This window comes from Euprymna scolopes, chromosome 28 (genome assembly GCF_053919585.1).
Source record: "Euprymna scolopes isolate OS-2025 chromosome 28, ASM5391958v1, whole genome shotgun sequence".
Lineage (NCBI taxonomy): Eukaryota > Metazoa > Mollusca > Cephalopoda > Sepiida > Sepiolidae > Euprymna > Euprymna scolopes.
The window spans coordinates 57,755,922-57,774,797 of NC_136509.1; the positions used below are offsets into that span (position 1 = coordinate 57,755,922).

At 27.1% G+C, this 18,876-nt stretch overlaps 1 protein-coding gene across 11 annotated transcripts in view; it reads right to left on the minus strand.

Annotated features, from left to right (window-relative positions):
• The window catches only part of LOC145249658 (protein YIPF3-like), a 107,708-nt gene that overhangs the window by 26,152 nt on the left and 62,680 nt on the right, over nt 1–18,876 (minus strand). For all 11 annotated transcript variants that reach the window (XM_080111436.1, XM_080111440.1, XM_080111437.1 and 8 more), the window contains 5 exons: nt 6,945–7,036; nt 6,212–6,318; nt 3,994–4,039; nt 978–1,070; nt 607–738 (listed from right to left, as the gene is read on the minus strand). In XM_080111436.1, coding sequence (XP_079967562.1) covers nt 607–738; nt 978–1,070; nt 3,994–4,039; nt 6,212–6,318; nt 6,945–7,036 — 470 coding nt within the window. The remainder of the gene's footprint in view (nt 1–606; nt 739–977; nt 1,071–3,993; nt 4,040–6,211; nt 6,319–6,944; nt 7,037–18,876) is intronic.

Sequence of the window (18,876 nt, forward strand, 5' to 3'; positions counted from 1 at the left end):
TGTAACACAAAACATTCCTATATTACAGACATAATCAACAACAGTTAAATTTGAATATAAGAAAATGTCAACATAGATGAAAAATACTCAAAAGTGGACGCAGGAAGCATATCAGCTGAACGAAACTACACAAAAAACCATAACAATTTTTAACATTTCTATTCAGCAATATTATCAATTGAGTATAAGCCTAATGAAAAATCTACAAGTGCAAACGTTTTATCATAATTACTTGCACACAATTTGCCTTTGACAAACAATGTCCTTGGCTTTCAGCATCTCTCTTTCACTCTTAACCGATAAAATTAATCTTTTTTTTATCCTTTATCTATACACATTATTTCTCTTTTGCATAGTTCACCTGCTGTATGTCTGCTGTTGTCTACTACTAAACAGTTAAGCAGGAAAAGTTTTGTGTACAACAAAGACAGTAGCATTTATAAACATCTGCATATAAATAATATGTTAACATATACATTACACGTGCAGCAGTTATACATGTTAACATATACATTATGCAAAATGTTTTAAAGCAATCATTTTCTATGATTTATGAAGAAAATTATTCCATTTTGTAAAAAAGCAGATAATCAAAGTCACACCAACCAACATGGAAAGTATCTGTATCATGGAAAGACTTATATTACAAAGGTATGATAGTAGGAAGATGGCCCCAGATGAACCAAACCAGTAGGTAAAACACACCACAAATGATGTCCCCATCAATGTGCCTTCTTGCTGTTGAGAGAAAACAAATAATATTAAAAAGACAATCATATCCAGCAGTAACAAAAGTTCATTCCAATTTTAGGATTCAATAAAACAATTATAAAAATACAATATTGAATTCAATTGTTAATAAAATCATCATTCTTTTTTATGACTTATTTCCAATATAAATTCTTTGATGCTAGATCATTCTAGCCTTTTTTAAAGTAATGTTGAAGGATATTAAAAATGAGGAAAAAGTAGCTTACCACTTTGTGTCCAGAGGATTTCATTTGAAACAAAAGAAGGGCAATCAGCGTAAAGATCACCATCGTTGGTCCATACAATTCTCGCTGAACACTCTGTCAAAATATGGACAAAAAAATATTGTCATTTTGAAATAAACTTCCCATTTAACACGTCAAATTTCATTACAGAATTAAGCTTAGTTCTGAAAAGAAAATTCCCAACGTAGTTAAATTTCTTTTTCTTTTTAATAAAACACTTGTTTGAGTTTACTTGCACAATATGCATAAATTGGAAAAACTCAAATACCTAAGCAAATTAACACCACATTTGAAAAAAATTGTTTCAATACCACCTTATATTATTTTTTTCTTTTTTATTTTTAATAATTGCAGTGTTAATCAGCTATTTTTACCGGTTGTATTTTCATTATATACTTACATGTGTGTGGGTGTGTTTTTGATAAAAAAAAAAGATGATTAGAAAAATTTTAAAAATAAAAAAGGGATAATCAAACAATAGAATATTGTCATGTTTAACAATGTCTTCTTAAATATATAAATAAACACATATATAAGAAAAGTCAATCCGATTCTCAAAATCACATCTAAACAAATTGCTATTAGATTCTGACATTTAAAAATTTTTCATTCTTATCCTTTACATTTGAACTGGTTTTGATATTAAGAGAAAGTAACCACTTACAGATGAAAGTCTCCAACAGAAAAGAGTTTTGTTTAGAAGTTCATGATTTATAAGTTAGTCATGAAAGCATTTAAGAAAAACGCTTTGTTTTTAGTATTCAGACTACTGTTCTCATCTTGAGTGTGATTTTCACGTTTCGACCTTCTTCAAGTGTATCTTGTTGAACTCTGGAATGTTTCTGTTGAACTCGGGAATTTGAACAGAATTTCGAGCGGAGCCCTTTATTTACTTCACGGGGGTAGCATGCTCTTGTTCCGTCAGCCATAACTGGATAAAAGTCCTAAGTAATTTGCAAATGTATTTTTTTCTTCAGTCATCTACACTAAGGATTGAACCTTCAACCTTCAGATTTTTTCTAGTACTCTAACTACTGTGAACAATTCTAGTACGAATTTTAGAAGCCTTAAACCTATTTTTATTTTTAGTTGTAAATATCACTATTTCTTACTATATATTACTATATATTAATGTATATCTATCTCTATACTTATTATTTGTATATATTAATGTTTTTTTACTTATTACTGCTATATATTATCTATTGCTTATAATTACTGGTTCCCATATCGTATTAAATTCTATACTAGTTCTACTTGTGCTGCTCCTTTCAGTTGTCTTACTCTCTGCTGTTCCTCTGTTTTTACTTTGTCTCATAATGGTAGATGGTTTCCCTTTTCCTGCCCTCAGAAACATTATCTTCTTTTTAATTTAAAACACTCAGTCATGTGTTTCTTTTTCTTGCGAACCAGGAAATTTAATCCAGTTATGAAAATGACCAGTATTTGAACTGGATGAAGAGTTTAAATGGGATATTGTTTGTGAAATATTATAATTTTTCATTTGCTTCAATACTACGCATCTAGTGAAAGTATTTTGTGTGAGTCAGCTGTAAGAATATTTTTGTCATTAAAATAAGCTGGAGTAACAATCATCTCTCAAAATTGAAAGGAAGCCCCTCTCTCTCTCTATATATATATAAAATCCAAATTTAATTATGGTAATTTTGAAATTACATAGTTATTACTTTAACCTTTCAGATAGATATATAATTTTTCTTTAACTTTATCATTTTTTCCACATACTTTCTTAATACTTTATAACTTAATAATCCTTTATTTTAATTCTTTATTTCTTCTTTGCTTGGCCGGTTTTTTATCTGCAATTTCCGTTTTAGTCTTTAAATATTCCTATCTATCTAATATATCAATCTACCCACACATTCATATCCTGTATGTATATTTACTTATATTTTACTATATGCATTTACTTACATACTTACTTGCTTTATCCTGAATTTGCAGATACCAGCCATCCTCTTCCCTTAAAAAACTTTTTTATTCTTTTATTTTATATTTAATTTATTTTTTTATTTATTATTTATTTTTTATTATTTATTTTTTTCCATTTAGTGTCTTTTAACAACTCTTGCTGACATTTTCTTAAGTAATAACCTGTACATTTCAGTTGACCTATTTTTTTGCCCTATATATTTTTTTGCGCCTTTTAACATTTTTTGTCTGGGTCATTTTGACATTTGCTTTTCTATTTTATATTTAATTCTATCACCATTTAATTTTTTCCTCTTCTTCTTCCCTGATCTTTCTTATTTACATTATGTCTCGGCAGCCGTGTGAAAAGCACATCTAATTTTTCTTTTATTAATATTATTGAAATTTTTCCCCTTTTCCTTGTACATATTTGTGAATTATTCCATGGATTTCAGCCTTTGGATTATTTTGGACCATCCTCCAATTACGTGATTTTCTTGGATTTTACTTGTGCAAATGGAAATTCAATTAACTTTCTTGGAGTTATATTTTTGGATTTTACCATCCTTTCACCAGACTATCCATTTACGTGTAATCACCTTTTTCTTCACCATATTCCCTCTGCTTCACTTTTTTGTCATCAAGTAAGATCTTTGACTTAATTACAGTTTCATCAAATACTTTTGTATGCAAAATCCGATCCCACATTTTGCTAATTCCTACTCTCTGATTAGAAGGAAAGTATTTCTTCGAAACTCCGTGAATTAGGGACTATCTACTTATCAAGTGTTTCCTTTTCAGATTAAATATGTTTTTAACTCTTTTTTAAAGTGTTTATTAACAGGTTTTATTAACTGTTTGCTCATATATATATATATATATAATAAATATTTGGTATGGTTGTATATATTGAATTTTCTTTCCTCACACAATGTGCATATTTTTTAAAAATTTAAATAAATGTACAATTTTCCTGAAAGTGTAAAAACTGAAAAACATTTTTAAAAGTAAATAACATTTTTTTCTGGTCATTTCTTAGAAACAAAAATAAAAATTAATTTCTCACCTGTCTTTGTCCTGTCGGCTTTTGTGGAATAAGTGATTGGAGGAGTCTAAATTTAAAATTAGTCTCAAATTAATTACAGAAAAACAAAGGATTTAAAATAACAAAAAAAAAAAAACAATCTCACAAATAAATGCAAATTCATACTATCATTAATTTTATAAATTTTAATGTTTACTCTATTATGATAAATGAACACCTTCAATTCAAAAGTTGATTCAATTTAAGAACATGCCTCTTCAAGATAAATGTAAAGCAAAGCAAGTTATAGCGACACAACAACCTTTAACTAGTTTTAAGATCTTTCAACAAGCAAGTGGATAATACAATTTGTAAAAAATCTCTTCCCAGTAAATCTTTTACAACAATTCCAAATTATAATGTTAGAAAATAGCCAAGCAGAAAATCATCTGTTTATCTGTCTATATAATTCTCTGTGTAACTATCTATATATCTGTCTATATAATTATCTATCTAGTGATGAGTGGACAATAGAGATTTGAAGTCATGTTTTGACAACATGTCACACTCTGTGACCCGGTCAAGTTTGAACCCGAAGATGCAAACGGGGACTGGAAGTGATGTGTCACATGTCGTCATGTCATGGGTATATGTTCTGACACACACACAACACCTAAATGAATCACAAGCTGCTAAAATAGACATTAGGGATTTAAGAACAACAGTCCGTTGCACAACAAACAACATACATAGTTACATACATATTACCTGTTATGATAAGAACACAGACATTTATTAGTACCACATACACATGCAACAACAATCTTCTATATATATAAAAGCAAAAATGTATGTATGTTTGTGTGTCTGCTAAAAACTTTCGACAGACACAACAAAATTTCACAAACTTGGTCTCATATGAAAGCCCCACCTTCCGGACGACAAATATCGAAAAATTGGCCCAAAGTGACCATCAGAAGTGCGTCAACTGATCGATTTTCTGCAGGGGGGGGGGGCAAAAAAGTGACATTTTAATGTTAAACATTACATATTTTTAAATCGATTTATAACTGCCCCCAAAAATACGGCCGCCAACTCTTCTACATAAAGTATACACGTGGCCGTTTATTTTGGATCAACTTGTATTTAAAACCCGCCGAGTCATGTCACGTGATCTTGACGTCAGCAACCTCTAATGGCGATCTTAATTTACAATTTAAAAATGTTGTTATCGGTAAAAAAAAAATTAATTAAAGCTAAACTATGAACTTCTATGCTATGGCAATGTTACCAAAGTTATTACCACATTCAAAATAGGTAAATAGGATAGTTAAACAAAAAATAAACCAAGTAAAACATGTGAAGTAAAAAAAAAAAAAAATATGCTTACAAAAAATATTAACGACCAAAGTTTTTTTTTTTAAATAAAAACAGCCAGACGCCATTTTCCAGTCTTTAGAGTAAGGCGGACGAAGTGAGGGTGAGTGAGATAGAGAGTGAGAGTGAGAGAGAAAGAGTGAGTGAGAGAGAGAGTGAGAGTGAGTGAGAGAGAGAGAGAGAGATGTCTAGACAGATTCGACAGGGGGGAGGGTCAACAACGCATGCGTCAGATGACGTCATGACCTGATTTACTTTAAATAGTTGATAAACCGAACAAACTTTATATATGCCACTTTAGCGCAGGTAGTTAAGGCCTTGGTTCATTTACTAAACGTTTTGGGTTCGAATCGTGGTGTGAGATGCTTTTTTTTTTTTTTCGATTTTTTTAAATTTAAATATTAAACCCTGTATTATTTAAGCCATTTTTCACATTTTTTTGTGTTTTACCCCCCCCCCCCGCTTAATTAAAACGTTGTTTTCTTTTCTTACTTCGCTTATAACAATGCTTACATCGTCATCGTCGTAACGCTCGACGACTTTCAAACATCTTCCACTTCTGGCTGGCCGATTTTATTTTCAAACTTCGCCTCAGGGGTTCGGCTTCGATCATACCCCCCCCCCCCCGGCTTCTTTTTTATTTAACACCACACACCCCTACAAACACCCAGGCAACGCCGGGTACCCCTCGCTAGTTTATAATAAAATCAATAACTTTATTAAAACATGTTGAAGCTCAGAATTTAGCTCAAGCTTTGTATGCGTTTTATAGCAAATTCAATTTAAGTAACTGAAGATTATATGATTTGATCATTTGCAACATCAAAATTATCTAATGAAAAAAATATGATAAACATGAGAAAAATGATGTCTGTTGACCTACCTGCTTTTTACTTCATTCGGCTGGACATCAAAATAAGGGCGTAGTATATCGATATTTCCATATAGATTCCAAGCTTTGGCTGCATGTTGTTTACCAGCCTGCCATACCTGGGGAGGGGGGGGGAGAAAAAAAAGATTATGGATAGGAATTAGTTTTAGGTTTTTGTTTTATTATTTTGTGTGCTGGAAGGGGGGGGGCATGAAAAAAAGATTTGAACAATCAAATTCTATCAGTGATTTTTGCGTACTTCGGAATATGCATTAAAAGTGCCCATCACCATTGTCATTATTAATTTTAAAATGACATAACTGTCCAACTAGGATATGACTTTTAAAAATTCTTTCCCTAAACGCTTAATGTCTGTTCAGTAAAAAGAGAGACTATTTTTTTTTTTTTTACTGATTCCAGTATTTTACTTTACATGTATCTATCTATATAGATATTTTATAAATAAATGCTTTTATTTTGCTATATGTTTCTCATAAAAAGTAAAATTCAATCACAAATGAATTGTTTAGTATTTTTTTTAAGTTTAAATCCTTGTACAAATAGTAGATTGGCCATTTTATCCAGTAATTTTTATTCATGCCATAAAGAAAAGCTTTTGGTTTGTAAGAATATTTAATTAAATTTCTTTTTAATGAAAAATTATTTTCTCTTACATTTAAATTTTAATAATTCTTACATTTAATGAATTGATTCTGGTGTCAAATATTAAAGATAAACAACTTACCATTTCAGTGACATTTTGGTTTATTCTCTGTCGGATATCTTCATGCACATCATTCTGACCTTTGTAGACATCTTCATCCATCTTTGTAGATTCTAATAAGACAGGTAAGCAATAAATTATTTATATGAAATTACAAGAGATAATTTCAAGGTAAGAGATTTCAAAATAATCTGGGATTTATTTTGAAAAATGCTTTGTAAAGATCTTTCCAATAACATTTAGTGAAATTAAACAGCACATGGCAACATTATAGATTCAATAGAATCATTTCATTCCGAAAAGATGAATTTTGTTATTTTTGTAGAAAATAAAAATAGGAAATGCAAATCGTTTCCTAAAATTTGTAATAGAGTAGAAGGGCAGGTCGATTTTGGAACCCCGGTGATGCAATGGTGACGATAGTTGGGGTTTGACATAGAAAAGACCTACACAAAATATTTTTCTCAAAATCGTTATCTTTGCTTGAGGAAATGACTTTAAAAGTTGAAAAATTGAAGTGATTAAAAGTTTTTCGGTGAATTGTCAAGAACGTCCCGTCATCAAAACAATCCATACTGTTAAGAAAATAGAATCATTATTTAGAATAATTTTTAAACTACATTTTTAAATAAAATGAGTGAAGATAATGAATTAATAAAATAAATATTAAGTGTAAAGACAAAATTATGTTTTTTTAAATAATAATGACCAAAGTTCGCTTATTCATTTCAGGAACTTTTTTTTGGTGGAAACATTTTAGATTTCACCGTCGCAAAACACGCTCGTTATTGATATTGAAAATTAACGTTTGTTTATTATTTAATTTGAAAACATTACAATTTAGGCTTAATTATTTTGAAAGGAAAAATGAAAAAAATTTGTTTAAAATATATATTATTACATTTCAAGTGTCTGCAGTGAATTTAAACATATTTGTTTTATCTTTTTTAATTTGTTTTTCTATTAGGTTGACACAAAAACAATGTCACTTTTTGACGTTCAAATGAATGTCAAAAGCATTATTTTTGCACCAACCTATTATTTCACATCAAATTCTATTTGAAATTTTTATTAAAATATGGTAATACTCCAGTTTTATATTAAAACAACAACAAAAATATAGTCCATACAATTTTATTCTACACATTCTTTACGAAACATAACCACGTAAATTTTCAAGTTTTTCTACTTAATAAAAAATGCTTTACAGGCAAAGTAACCAATGAAGTGTAACGAGGTTAATATGTGACGTAATCAACCTGAGGGAGCAATTTTCCCTCATTGGGGAGCTGTATATGCCCCCAGGGGACTGAGGAGGACCGAATATCTATGCTAAGATAGCGTTAACCGATCCCGGGTGACGGCAGATATCCCGAGGATTTGAAATAGAGAATATAAATATATATTTCATTGTCAAAATAGATATTGTTTGGAAGTCAGAGAAATATATTTTGCATTTAAAATTGAAGACAGGAACTTAGAAAAATAACATAACATTGTCTGGCCTTAGCGAACTCAAAAGCCAGATGTCGGACTGACAGATGACCTTAGGGGTCATGGGAATTTAATATATCTGTAAATCTCAGATCACAAAATTGGTGAATTGCACACACGCAAAATCTGGGGTTTCCCGATTTCATGGCGTGATCTGATTGGCTGAGGAAACTTCCAACCACGACCACATACACAACTATTAATATGTCACGCGAAAATTAGTCAGTTTCCGAAGGAGTTTGTGCGCAAAACTCGAAGTAACCCGCCATTCTCTGAAGATGTGACCCCTCCTCCAAAAGAATGTCTTGTCTGACGCTGTCTGTGAAAAACTTACTAAGAACTGAATGATATTTGTAAAAACATTGTACATAATTTCGTGAATTAATCCTCATGGATTAGAATTTCACGTGTCTGTTTTTCTTTCTGCCTGCGGCTTCGATATTCGCTTTCAGCATACAGGATTCAATTTAACAACCCTCAGAGAAGGACCAGACGATCCGAGCCAAGTTTCCAGACAAAAAGGGGTCCTAGCCGAGCTTCATCAGTGAGGGGTTACAAAAGTCAGAGGTTATATCAGTTGAAATGTGGAGATAATAACATCCAAGATGAAAACACTAGTCTGCATAATCTAAATAAAATTTATCAATCCTCACCTAAAAAGAAAACATGATAGAATAGATACTACACTTTGACTTTGATACCAAAAGTCTGGTAGTACTGATAATTTTTTATCATTTCAGAATTATTTATGACATTGTGTTTCAGAATAATTAAAAAAAGGTCATTAAATAATCAGAAATCTTTTGCCTTTCACCTTTGATGATGTGATGATCTCATTTTTTTTTAATTATTCTATTAGTGATCAGAAAACAACTCCTCCATACACAGACAAAATAAAAGTTTTAGTTCAAGGCATAAAATAACCAAAAAATAATAACTCCAAAATTATTCCACAATCTGCATCACTAAAAAAAAGAACCACAAAAAAAAAAAAATAAGCAGAAAATGATTCCCACAATCTTGAGAAACACATGAAAATAGGTGTATTCATTTTGTACAAAAAATTTGCCATTTGTACATGTTATAACCAGACACAGAACATTCACTACTATAAAATTAAAAAATCATTTTTAAACTTTTCAACCAAATTGCTCTCTAGCCTTCTTCAGGAAGTAATGCTTTCTATTCAAATATTGTTGATTATTTGTATATTGCATAGGCTGATGTTTCCCATGCACTTAAATCCAATGAAAAACTGCTTCTTTTGATGTTAACTTTATTTCATAAATACTGCCACATCTATAACAATACAAGCCAAGAAAACTTAGTTCAGGGGAAGTCGCCTGAGCAGAATCATATGATTCTACAAGATTGACAGTATTCCTCCTCCCACATTCTCATAACGTATTAATAAAAAATAAATGAAAAATAATGTCAGCTGTAAGAGGTATAGCATTTATCATGTGTTGCATTCAGATCAGCATCGGCATGAAATAAGTGAAACACATGGACAACAAAAATAATGGAACACAATGACTAAAGATATATATGCATGTCAAATGCTTTTATTACATAATATGGTTCAATCCCCACCCCAAGAATCTTCATACAATACTCAATAGGCCAAGAATGAGGTGAACAAAAAGAAATTAGCAAAACAAAATAATATCTTTCTCTTTTTTTATATATCATGCAAAAGAAACATTTAAAAGTAAATATAAGAAATTAACTCAGCTGTTCATCGAGGATAGAAAAAATTGGTGAGAGATGGGAATAATAAAAATAAAATACTTAGCTGATGGAAGCATGTCATATTCTGATAAAATAAAATGTCCAAATGAAATATTATTTTCAGTTCCAAAGTTCTCTGAAAACTCTATATGCAACAACAAAGTCTGGTACAATCCAATCTTTAGTTTTACGTCCTTCTCAGTGGGATTGATATTGTAATGCCCTGATGGGTATTTCTAGTGATTCTGCTTTGATGTGTCTTTTTCATATAGCAGAAGATTACTTCTTCTACATTCCATGCACGGTAGTAATATCTTTTGTGCTCTTGTGCAATGCACAAACATCTCATTTGCATCCCCGTGCAATGCACAAACATCTCGCTTGCATCCCTGTGCAATGCACAAACATCACACTTGCATCCCTGTGCAATACGTAAATATATGCATACACCTATATATTTTTCATCTTGAAACTAAGCACAGTTTTTAGAAGTCTGTTCATTTTGCAGCATGTGAAAATCTGTAGGTGGTTCATGTGGTTGGATTTCATGCTAAAATTTATTCTCTTTATTTTTATTTTTTCCATTTTTGTTTACTATATTTTTGGGAGAGGAGATAGCATAAGTAGAGAAAGATATACATAAAGTGACAGGGGAGTGGATGGGGCTGTCTGGTTCATATCTGTCCACAGGCATTCAAAGGAAAGGCCCTATCTGTCTGGTAAATATAAGAGGAGGAGGATTCTTATATTACAGACATAATCAACAACAGTTACATTTAAATATTAGAAAACATCAGCATAGATGAAAAAGATACTTGAAAATGGTCATGGGGAGTATATCAGCTGAACAAAAATAAACAAAAAACTGCATAACAATTTTGAACAATCAAACTAACAAAAGGTCACTGATTGATCAAACCCCAGCCATATGTTTTCATTCCATATTTTTTGTTTTGCTTGCATGCCAAGAATGTTCCTTCCCATAGCAACATGACAGCATTTTTATGGATTACTTGGCTTTGCCTGGTGCAAGAACACAACAGAAGTGATAAATGGTTGTATAGATGCCAATAAAGAAAAGCTAAATAAGATTCTACTCTTTTTAGTGATTATATATGAATATTCTAAAAATAAAAACTTAGTAGAAGAAAAAAAGAAAAAAATGATAATAAAAAGAATTGAGAATTTAGAGTAGAAGGGAGGAAGGGTCATTTTCACATATAAATTTAATGTATAATGAATTCCCAACCTTGATTGACATGTCCCACCCCGAAAAAAATCTCCTTTAACCCTAGTGGGTGCCATTCTGAAGTGAATGGCACCCACTTCAAAATAAAAACCCTTTCATAACTCTACCAGTAACCCTAAATCCGAGTGGTAAACCTCCACCATACAAAATGTCTTCAAATTGTCCATAGAAAAATAAATTAACTGCTCTGAAACACTAAAATAGCCTGAAAATGGTGGATTACTTTACATTAAATTTATATGTAAAACTAATATGCCTCCCCCCATTCTAAAATAATTGTTTTTATTTTTTTCTGTCTAACAAGTTTTCAGAATTGTCTGTCTAACAAGTTTTCACAATTGCCCCTAGCCAAAGTTTAAAAAAAAAAAGCTTACAGGGTTTATTTCACATAGAAAAAGAAAATAGCTAACTGCCCTAAATATTTTATATTCAGTTTTTATATTAAATTTATATTTTTGTTGTTTTCTTTTAAATCTCTGCCAAGTTTTTCAGTGTGTTCAAATGTGATTACCTAAAAAAGAAGGGGGATAATCACATTTTGGAGAGGCAGGTGGGGAGGGTGGTTTAGCAGGTGTTAATCTACAATAATACCAAAGAAATATTGCAATATATTCCTTTTTAAACAGTTCTAGTATTAGATTTCAATTTCTTATACATAAAATACATTACAATTCAACTTTGATTTCTATACCTTCTTTTTTAATGCAAACATAATTTTTTCATGATATTGCAGCATAGTTATGTACATTTACTGCAGATTACTTGGAAACCATTAATTTCTGGAGATTTTCAGTGCAATATTCGGATTCCTTGAACAAAAGTACATTCATATCGTAAATTGCATTGCATTGTGTTTTAACAAATATGTAGCATTTTTACAGAAAAAGTGGTATAAAAAAAAAAAATGATGAAACACATATGGTCTTAAAGAGGGAAAATATCCAAATGTGCGAGGTACAAAAATAGTCCTAACTTCCTTATTTTTGGTCAGATTTAAAAATTTTTTAAAGTTTCTTTCTTAGATCACCAAGCTCTTGCCATATTGAGATATTTTAAGCAATTTCAATCTTTTCATGTGTATTGCTAAGTTACATTATACAACTAAATAAACTTGCTTTAATCTTAACCACAGAACTAACCAGAAAATAGGATGGAGAATCCCGAGCAAAGATGAGATATATGAAGACAAAAACGACAAAACCCGTTATTTTTAACCCCTCCCCAATAAAAGAAAAATCGTAGCCTTTTGTTCGTTGTATCATTGCTGTAAAACAAATAATGTCGTTACAATAAAAAATTTTAAGAATTTATTTTTGGTTTGTAATTAAACTTAAGAATTGTATATTAAAAATATTAATGTTTTTTTGGTACTGGTACAGTTTAATCAAAATATTAAAAAATGAAAATATCAAAAAAAGTTTAAATTGTATGTATCCGTTATTGAATGAAGTTCTCCGAAAAAAAATTTCACTTAGTTTATTTCATGAAGTAGTTTTTTTTTTTTTTTTTACACAGCAAAAAAACAATTTGTTATAATACCGAGCAAAAGGTTTGATTTTTAGGAAGAAAAACTAGTATTAAAGATGGGGAGGGAGTGTTGGCGCTTTACAGGGAGGCAGGTTCTAAAAATTCCAAGATGCCTATCTTCAACGTGCTGTCATACAAACGTGTTTTTTCGCTGTAAAAAAAAAAAAAACAAAAAAAAACTACTCTATCAAATTGAGTGAAATTTTTTTTCGGAGATCTTCAGTCCAAAACGGATATGTACAATATAACCTTTTTCAATATTTTAATGTTTTGATTAAACTGTACGAGTACAGTTTTTTTTATATATATAAACCGTCAAGGGCTTGCTTTTTGCTTGTCTCACGGTAATAACAGTCGGAGACATCTTACTCCGACTTTTTGTTAAATAAGCACACCTTATCTAATAAATCATCTTAAACCCACTTACTCTTCTATTCAATATGTTTCTTTCTTTGTTTACAATTTCCTCTTCATTTTATTATAACAACAACAATAATAATAATAATAATAAAAGAAATTTTGTAAACAGAAACTTGCAAACCAGAAAGTGTCTTTCCGGTTCGCGAGTTTCAATTTTAAAAATTTGTCTTTCATTGTTTCATCATCATGAGAATGCTGACCAGTTTTATAAATTATTGGTTGTTATTATTTATATACATTATTGGTTGTTATTATTTATATATATTATTGGTTGTTATTATTTATATAGATTATTGGTTGTTATTATTTTTATATATTATTGATTGTTACTATTTATATAGATTATTGATTGTTATTATTTTTATATATTATTGATTGTTATTATTTATATAGATTATTGGTTGTTATTATTATATAGATTATTGGTTGTTATTATTATATAGATTATTGGTTGTTATTTATATAGATTATTGGTTGTTACTATTCATATAGATTATTGGTTGTTATTTATATAGATTATTGGTTATTATTTATATAGATTATTGGTTGTAACTATTTATATAGATTATTGGTTGTTATAATTTATATAGATTATTGGTTTTTATTATTCATATAGATTATTGCTTGTTATTATTTATATAGATTATTGGTTGTTATTATTTATATAGATTATTGGTTGTTACTATTTATATAGATTATTGGTTGTTATTATTTATATAGATTATTGGTTGTTATTATTTATATAGATTATTGGTTGTTACTATTTATATAGATTATTGGTTGTTACTATTTATATAGATTATTGGTTGTTACTATTTATATAGATTATTGGTTGTTACTATTTATATAGATTATTGGTTGTTACTATTTATATAGATTATTGGTTGTTACTATTTATATAGATTATTGGTTGTTACTATTTATATAGATTATTGGTTGTTATTATTTATACGGATTATTGGTTGTTACTATTTATATAGATTATTGGTTGTTATTTATATACATTATTGGTGGTTACTATTTATATAGATTATTGGTTGTTATTATTCATATAGATTATTGGTTGTTATTATTTATATAGATTATTGTTATCATTTATATAGATTATTGTTATCATTTATATAGATTATTGGTTGTTATTATTCATATAGATTATTGGTTGTTATTATTCATATAGATTATTGGTTGTTATTATTCATATAGATTATTGGTTGTTATTATTCATATAGATTATTGGTTGTTATTATTCATATAGGTTTTTGGTTGTTATTATTCATATAGATTATTGGTTATTATTCATATAGATTATTGGTTGTTATTATTCATATAGATTATTGGTTGTTATTATTCATATGGATTATTGGTGGTTATTATTTATATAGATTATTAGTTGTTACTATTTATATCGATTATTGGTTGTTACTATTTATATCGATTATTGGTTGTTACTATTTATATAGATTATTGGTTGTTACTATTTATATCGATTATTGGTTGTTACTATTTATATAGATTATTGGTTGTTACTATTTATATAGATTATTGGTTGTAACTATTTATATAGATTATTGGTTGTTACTATTTATATAGATTATTGGTTGTTATTATTTATATAGATTATTGGTTGTTACTATTTATGTAGATTATTGGTTGTTACTATTTATGTAGATTATTGGTTGTTATTATTTATGTAGATTATTGGTTGTTATTATTTATATAGATTATTGGTTGTTATTATTTATATAGATTATTGGTTGTTATTATTTATATAGATTATTGGTTGCTATTATTTATATAGATTATTGGTTGTTATTATTTATATAGATTATTGGTTGTTATTATTTATATAGATTATTGGTTGTTATTATTTATATAGATTATTTGTTGTTATTATTTATATAGATTATTGGTTGTTATTATTTATATAGATTATTGGTTGTTATTATTTATATAGATTATTGGTTTTTACTATTTATATAGATTATTGGTTGTTATTATTTATATAGATTATTGGTTGTTATTATTTATATAGATTATTGGTTGTTATTATTTATATAGACTATTGGTTGTTACTATTTATATAGATTATTGGTTGTTACTATCTATATAGATTATTGGTTGTTATTTACATAGATTATTGGCTGTTATTATTTATATAGATTATTAGTTGTTACTATTTATATAGATTATTGGTTGTTATTATTTATATAGATTATTGTTGTTATTTATATAGATTATTGTTATCATTTATATAGATTATTGTTATCATTTATATAGATTATTGGTTGTTATTATTCATATAGATTATTGGTTGTTATTATTCATATAGATTATTGGTTGTTATTATTCATATAGATTATTGGTTGTTATTATTCATATAGATTATTGGTTGTTATTATTCATATAGATTATTGGTTGTTATTATTCATATAGATTATTGGTTGTTATTATTCATATAGATTATTGGTTGTTATTATTCATATAGATTATTGGTTGATATTATTCATATAGATTATTGGTTGTTATTATCTATTATTGGTTGTTATTATTCATATAGATTATTGGTTGTTATTATTCATATAGATTATTGGTTGTTATTATTCATATAGATTATTGGTTGTTATTTATACGGATTATTGGTTGTTATTATTTATATAGATTATTGGTTGTTATCATTTATATAGATTATTGTTATCATTTATATAGATTATTGGTTGTTATCATTCATATAGATTATTGGTTGTTATTATTCATATTGATTATTGGTTGTTACTATTTATATAGATTATTGGTTGTTACTATTGATATAGATTATTGGTCGTTACTATTGATATAGATTATTGGTTGTTACTATTTATATAGATTATTGGTTGTTACTATTTATATAGATTATTGGTTGTTATTATTTATAGAGATTATTGGTTGTTATTATTCATATCGATTATTGGTTGTTACTATTTATATAGATTATTGGTTGTTACTATTTATATAGATTATTGGTTGTTACTATTTATGTAGATTATTGGTTGTTATTATTTATAGAGATTGTTGGTTGTTATTATTCATATCGATTATTGGTTGTTACTATTTATATAGATTATTGGTTGTTACTATTTATATAGATTATTGGTTGTTACTATTTATATAGATTATTGGTTGTTACTATTGATATAGATTATTGGTTGTTACTATTTATATAGATTATTGGTTGTTATTATTTATACGGATTATTGGTTGTTATTTATATACATTATTGGTTGTTACTATTTATATAGATTATTGGTTGTTATTTATATAGATAATTGGTTGTTATTATTTATATAGATTATTGGTTGTTATTATTTATATAGATTATTGGTTGTTATTATTTATATAGATTATTGGTTGTTATTATTCATATGGATTATTGGTTGTTACTATTTATATAGATTATTGGTTGTTATTATTTATATAGATTATTGGTTGTTATTATTCATATGGATTATTGGTTGTTACTATTCATATGGATTATTGGTTTTTATTATTCATATAGATTATTGGTTGTTATTATTTATATAGATTATTAGTTTTTACTATTTATATAGATTATTGGTTGTAATTTATATAGATTATTGGTTGTAATTTATATAGATTATTGGTTGTTATTTATATAGATTATTGGTTGTTATTTATATAGATTATTGGTTGTTATTTATATAGATTATTGGTTGGTACTATTCATATAGATTATTGGTTGTTATTTATATACATTATTGGTTGTTATTTATATAGATTATTGGTTGTTTCTATTGATATAGATTATTGGTTGTTATTATTCATATAGATTATTGGTTGTTACTATTTATATAGATTATTGGTTGTTATTATTTATGTAGATTATTGGTTGTTATTATTTATGTAGATTATTGGTTGTTATTATTTATATAGATCATTGGTTGTTATTATTTATATAGATTATTGGTTGTTATTTATATAGATTATTGGTTGTTACTATTTATATAGATTATTGGTTGATATTATTTATATAGATTATTGGTTGTTATTATTTATATAGATTATTGTTATCATTTATATAGATTATTGTTATCATTTATATAGATTATTGGTTGTTATTATTCATATAGATTATTGGTTGTTATTATTCATATAGATTATTGGTTGTTATTATTCATATAGATTATTGGTTGTTATTATTCATATAGATTATTGGTTGTTATTATTCATATAGATTATTGGTTGTTATTATTCATATAGATTATTGGTTGTTATTATTCATATAGATTATTGGTTGGTATTATCTATTATTGGTTGTTATTATTCATATAGATTATTGGTTGTTATTATTCATATAGATTATTGGTTGTTATTATCTATATAGATTATTGGTTGTTATTTATACGGATTATTGGTTGTTATTTATACGGATTATTGGTTGTTATTATTCATATAGATTATTGGTTGTTATCATTTATATAGATTATTGTTATCATTTATATAGATTATTGGTTGTTATCATTCATATAGATTATTGGTTGTTATTATTCATATAGATTATTGGTTGTTACTATTTATATAGATTATTGGTTGTTACTATTGATATAGATTATTGGTTGTTACTATTTATATAGATTATTGGTTGTTACTATTTATATAGATTATTGGTTGTTATTATTTATATAGATGATTGGTTGTTATTATTCATATCGATTATTGGTTGTTACTATTTATATAGATTATTGGTTGTTACTATTGATATAGATTATTGGTTGTTACTATTTATATAGATTATTGGTTGTTACTATTTATATAGATTATTGGTTGTTACTATTTATATAGATTATTGGTTGTTATTTATATAGATTATTGGTTGTTATGATTTATATAGATTATTGGTTGTTATTATTTATATAGATTATTGGTTGTTATTATTTATATAGATTATTGGTTGTTATTATTTATATAGATTATTGGTTGTTATTATTTATATAGATTATTGGTTGTTATTATTTATATAGATTATTGTTATCATTTATATAGATTATTGGTTGTTATCATTCATATAGATTATTGGTTGTTATTATTCATATCGATTATTGGTTGTTATTATTCATATTGATTATTGGTTTTTATTATTCATATCGATTATTGGTTGTTATTATTCATATAGATTATTGGTTGTTATTATTCATATAGATTATTGGTTGTTATTATTCATATAGATTATTGGTTGTTATTATTCATATAGATTATTGGTTGTTATTATTCATATAGATTATTGGTTGTTATTATTAATATAGACTATTGGTTGTTATTATTCATATAGATTTTTGGTTGTTATTATTCATATAGATTATTGGTTGTTACTATTTATATAGATTATTGGTTGTTATTTATATAGATTATTGGTTGTTATTATTTATATAGATTATTGGTTGTTATTATTTATATAGATTATTGGTTGTTATTATTTATATAGATTATTGGTTGTTATTATTCATATGGATTATTGGTTGTTACTATTTATATAGATTA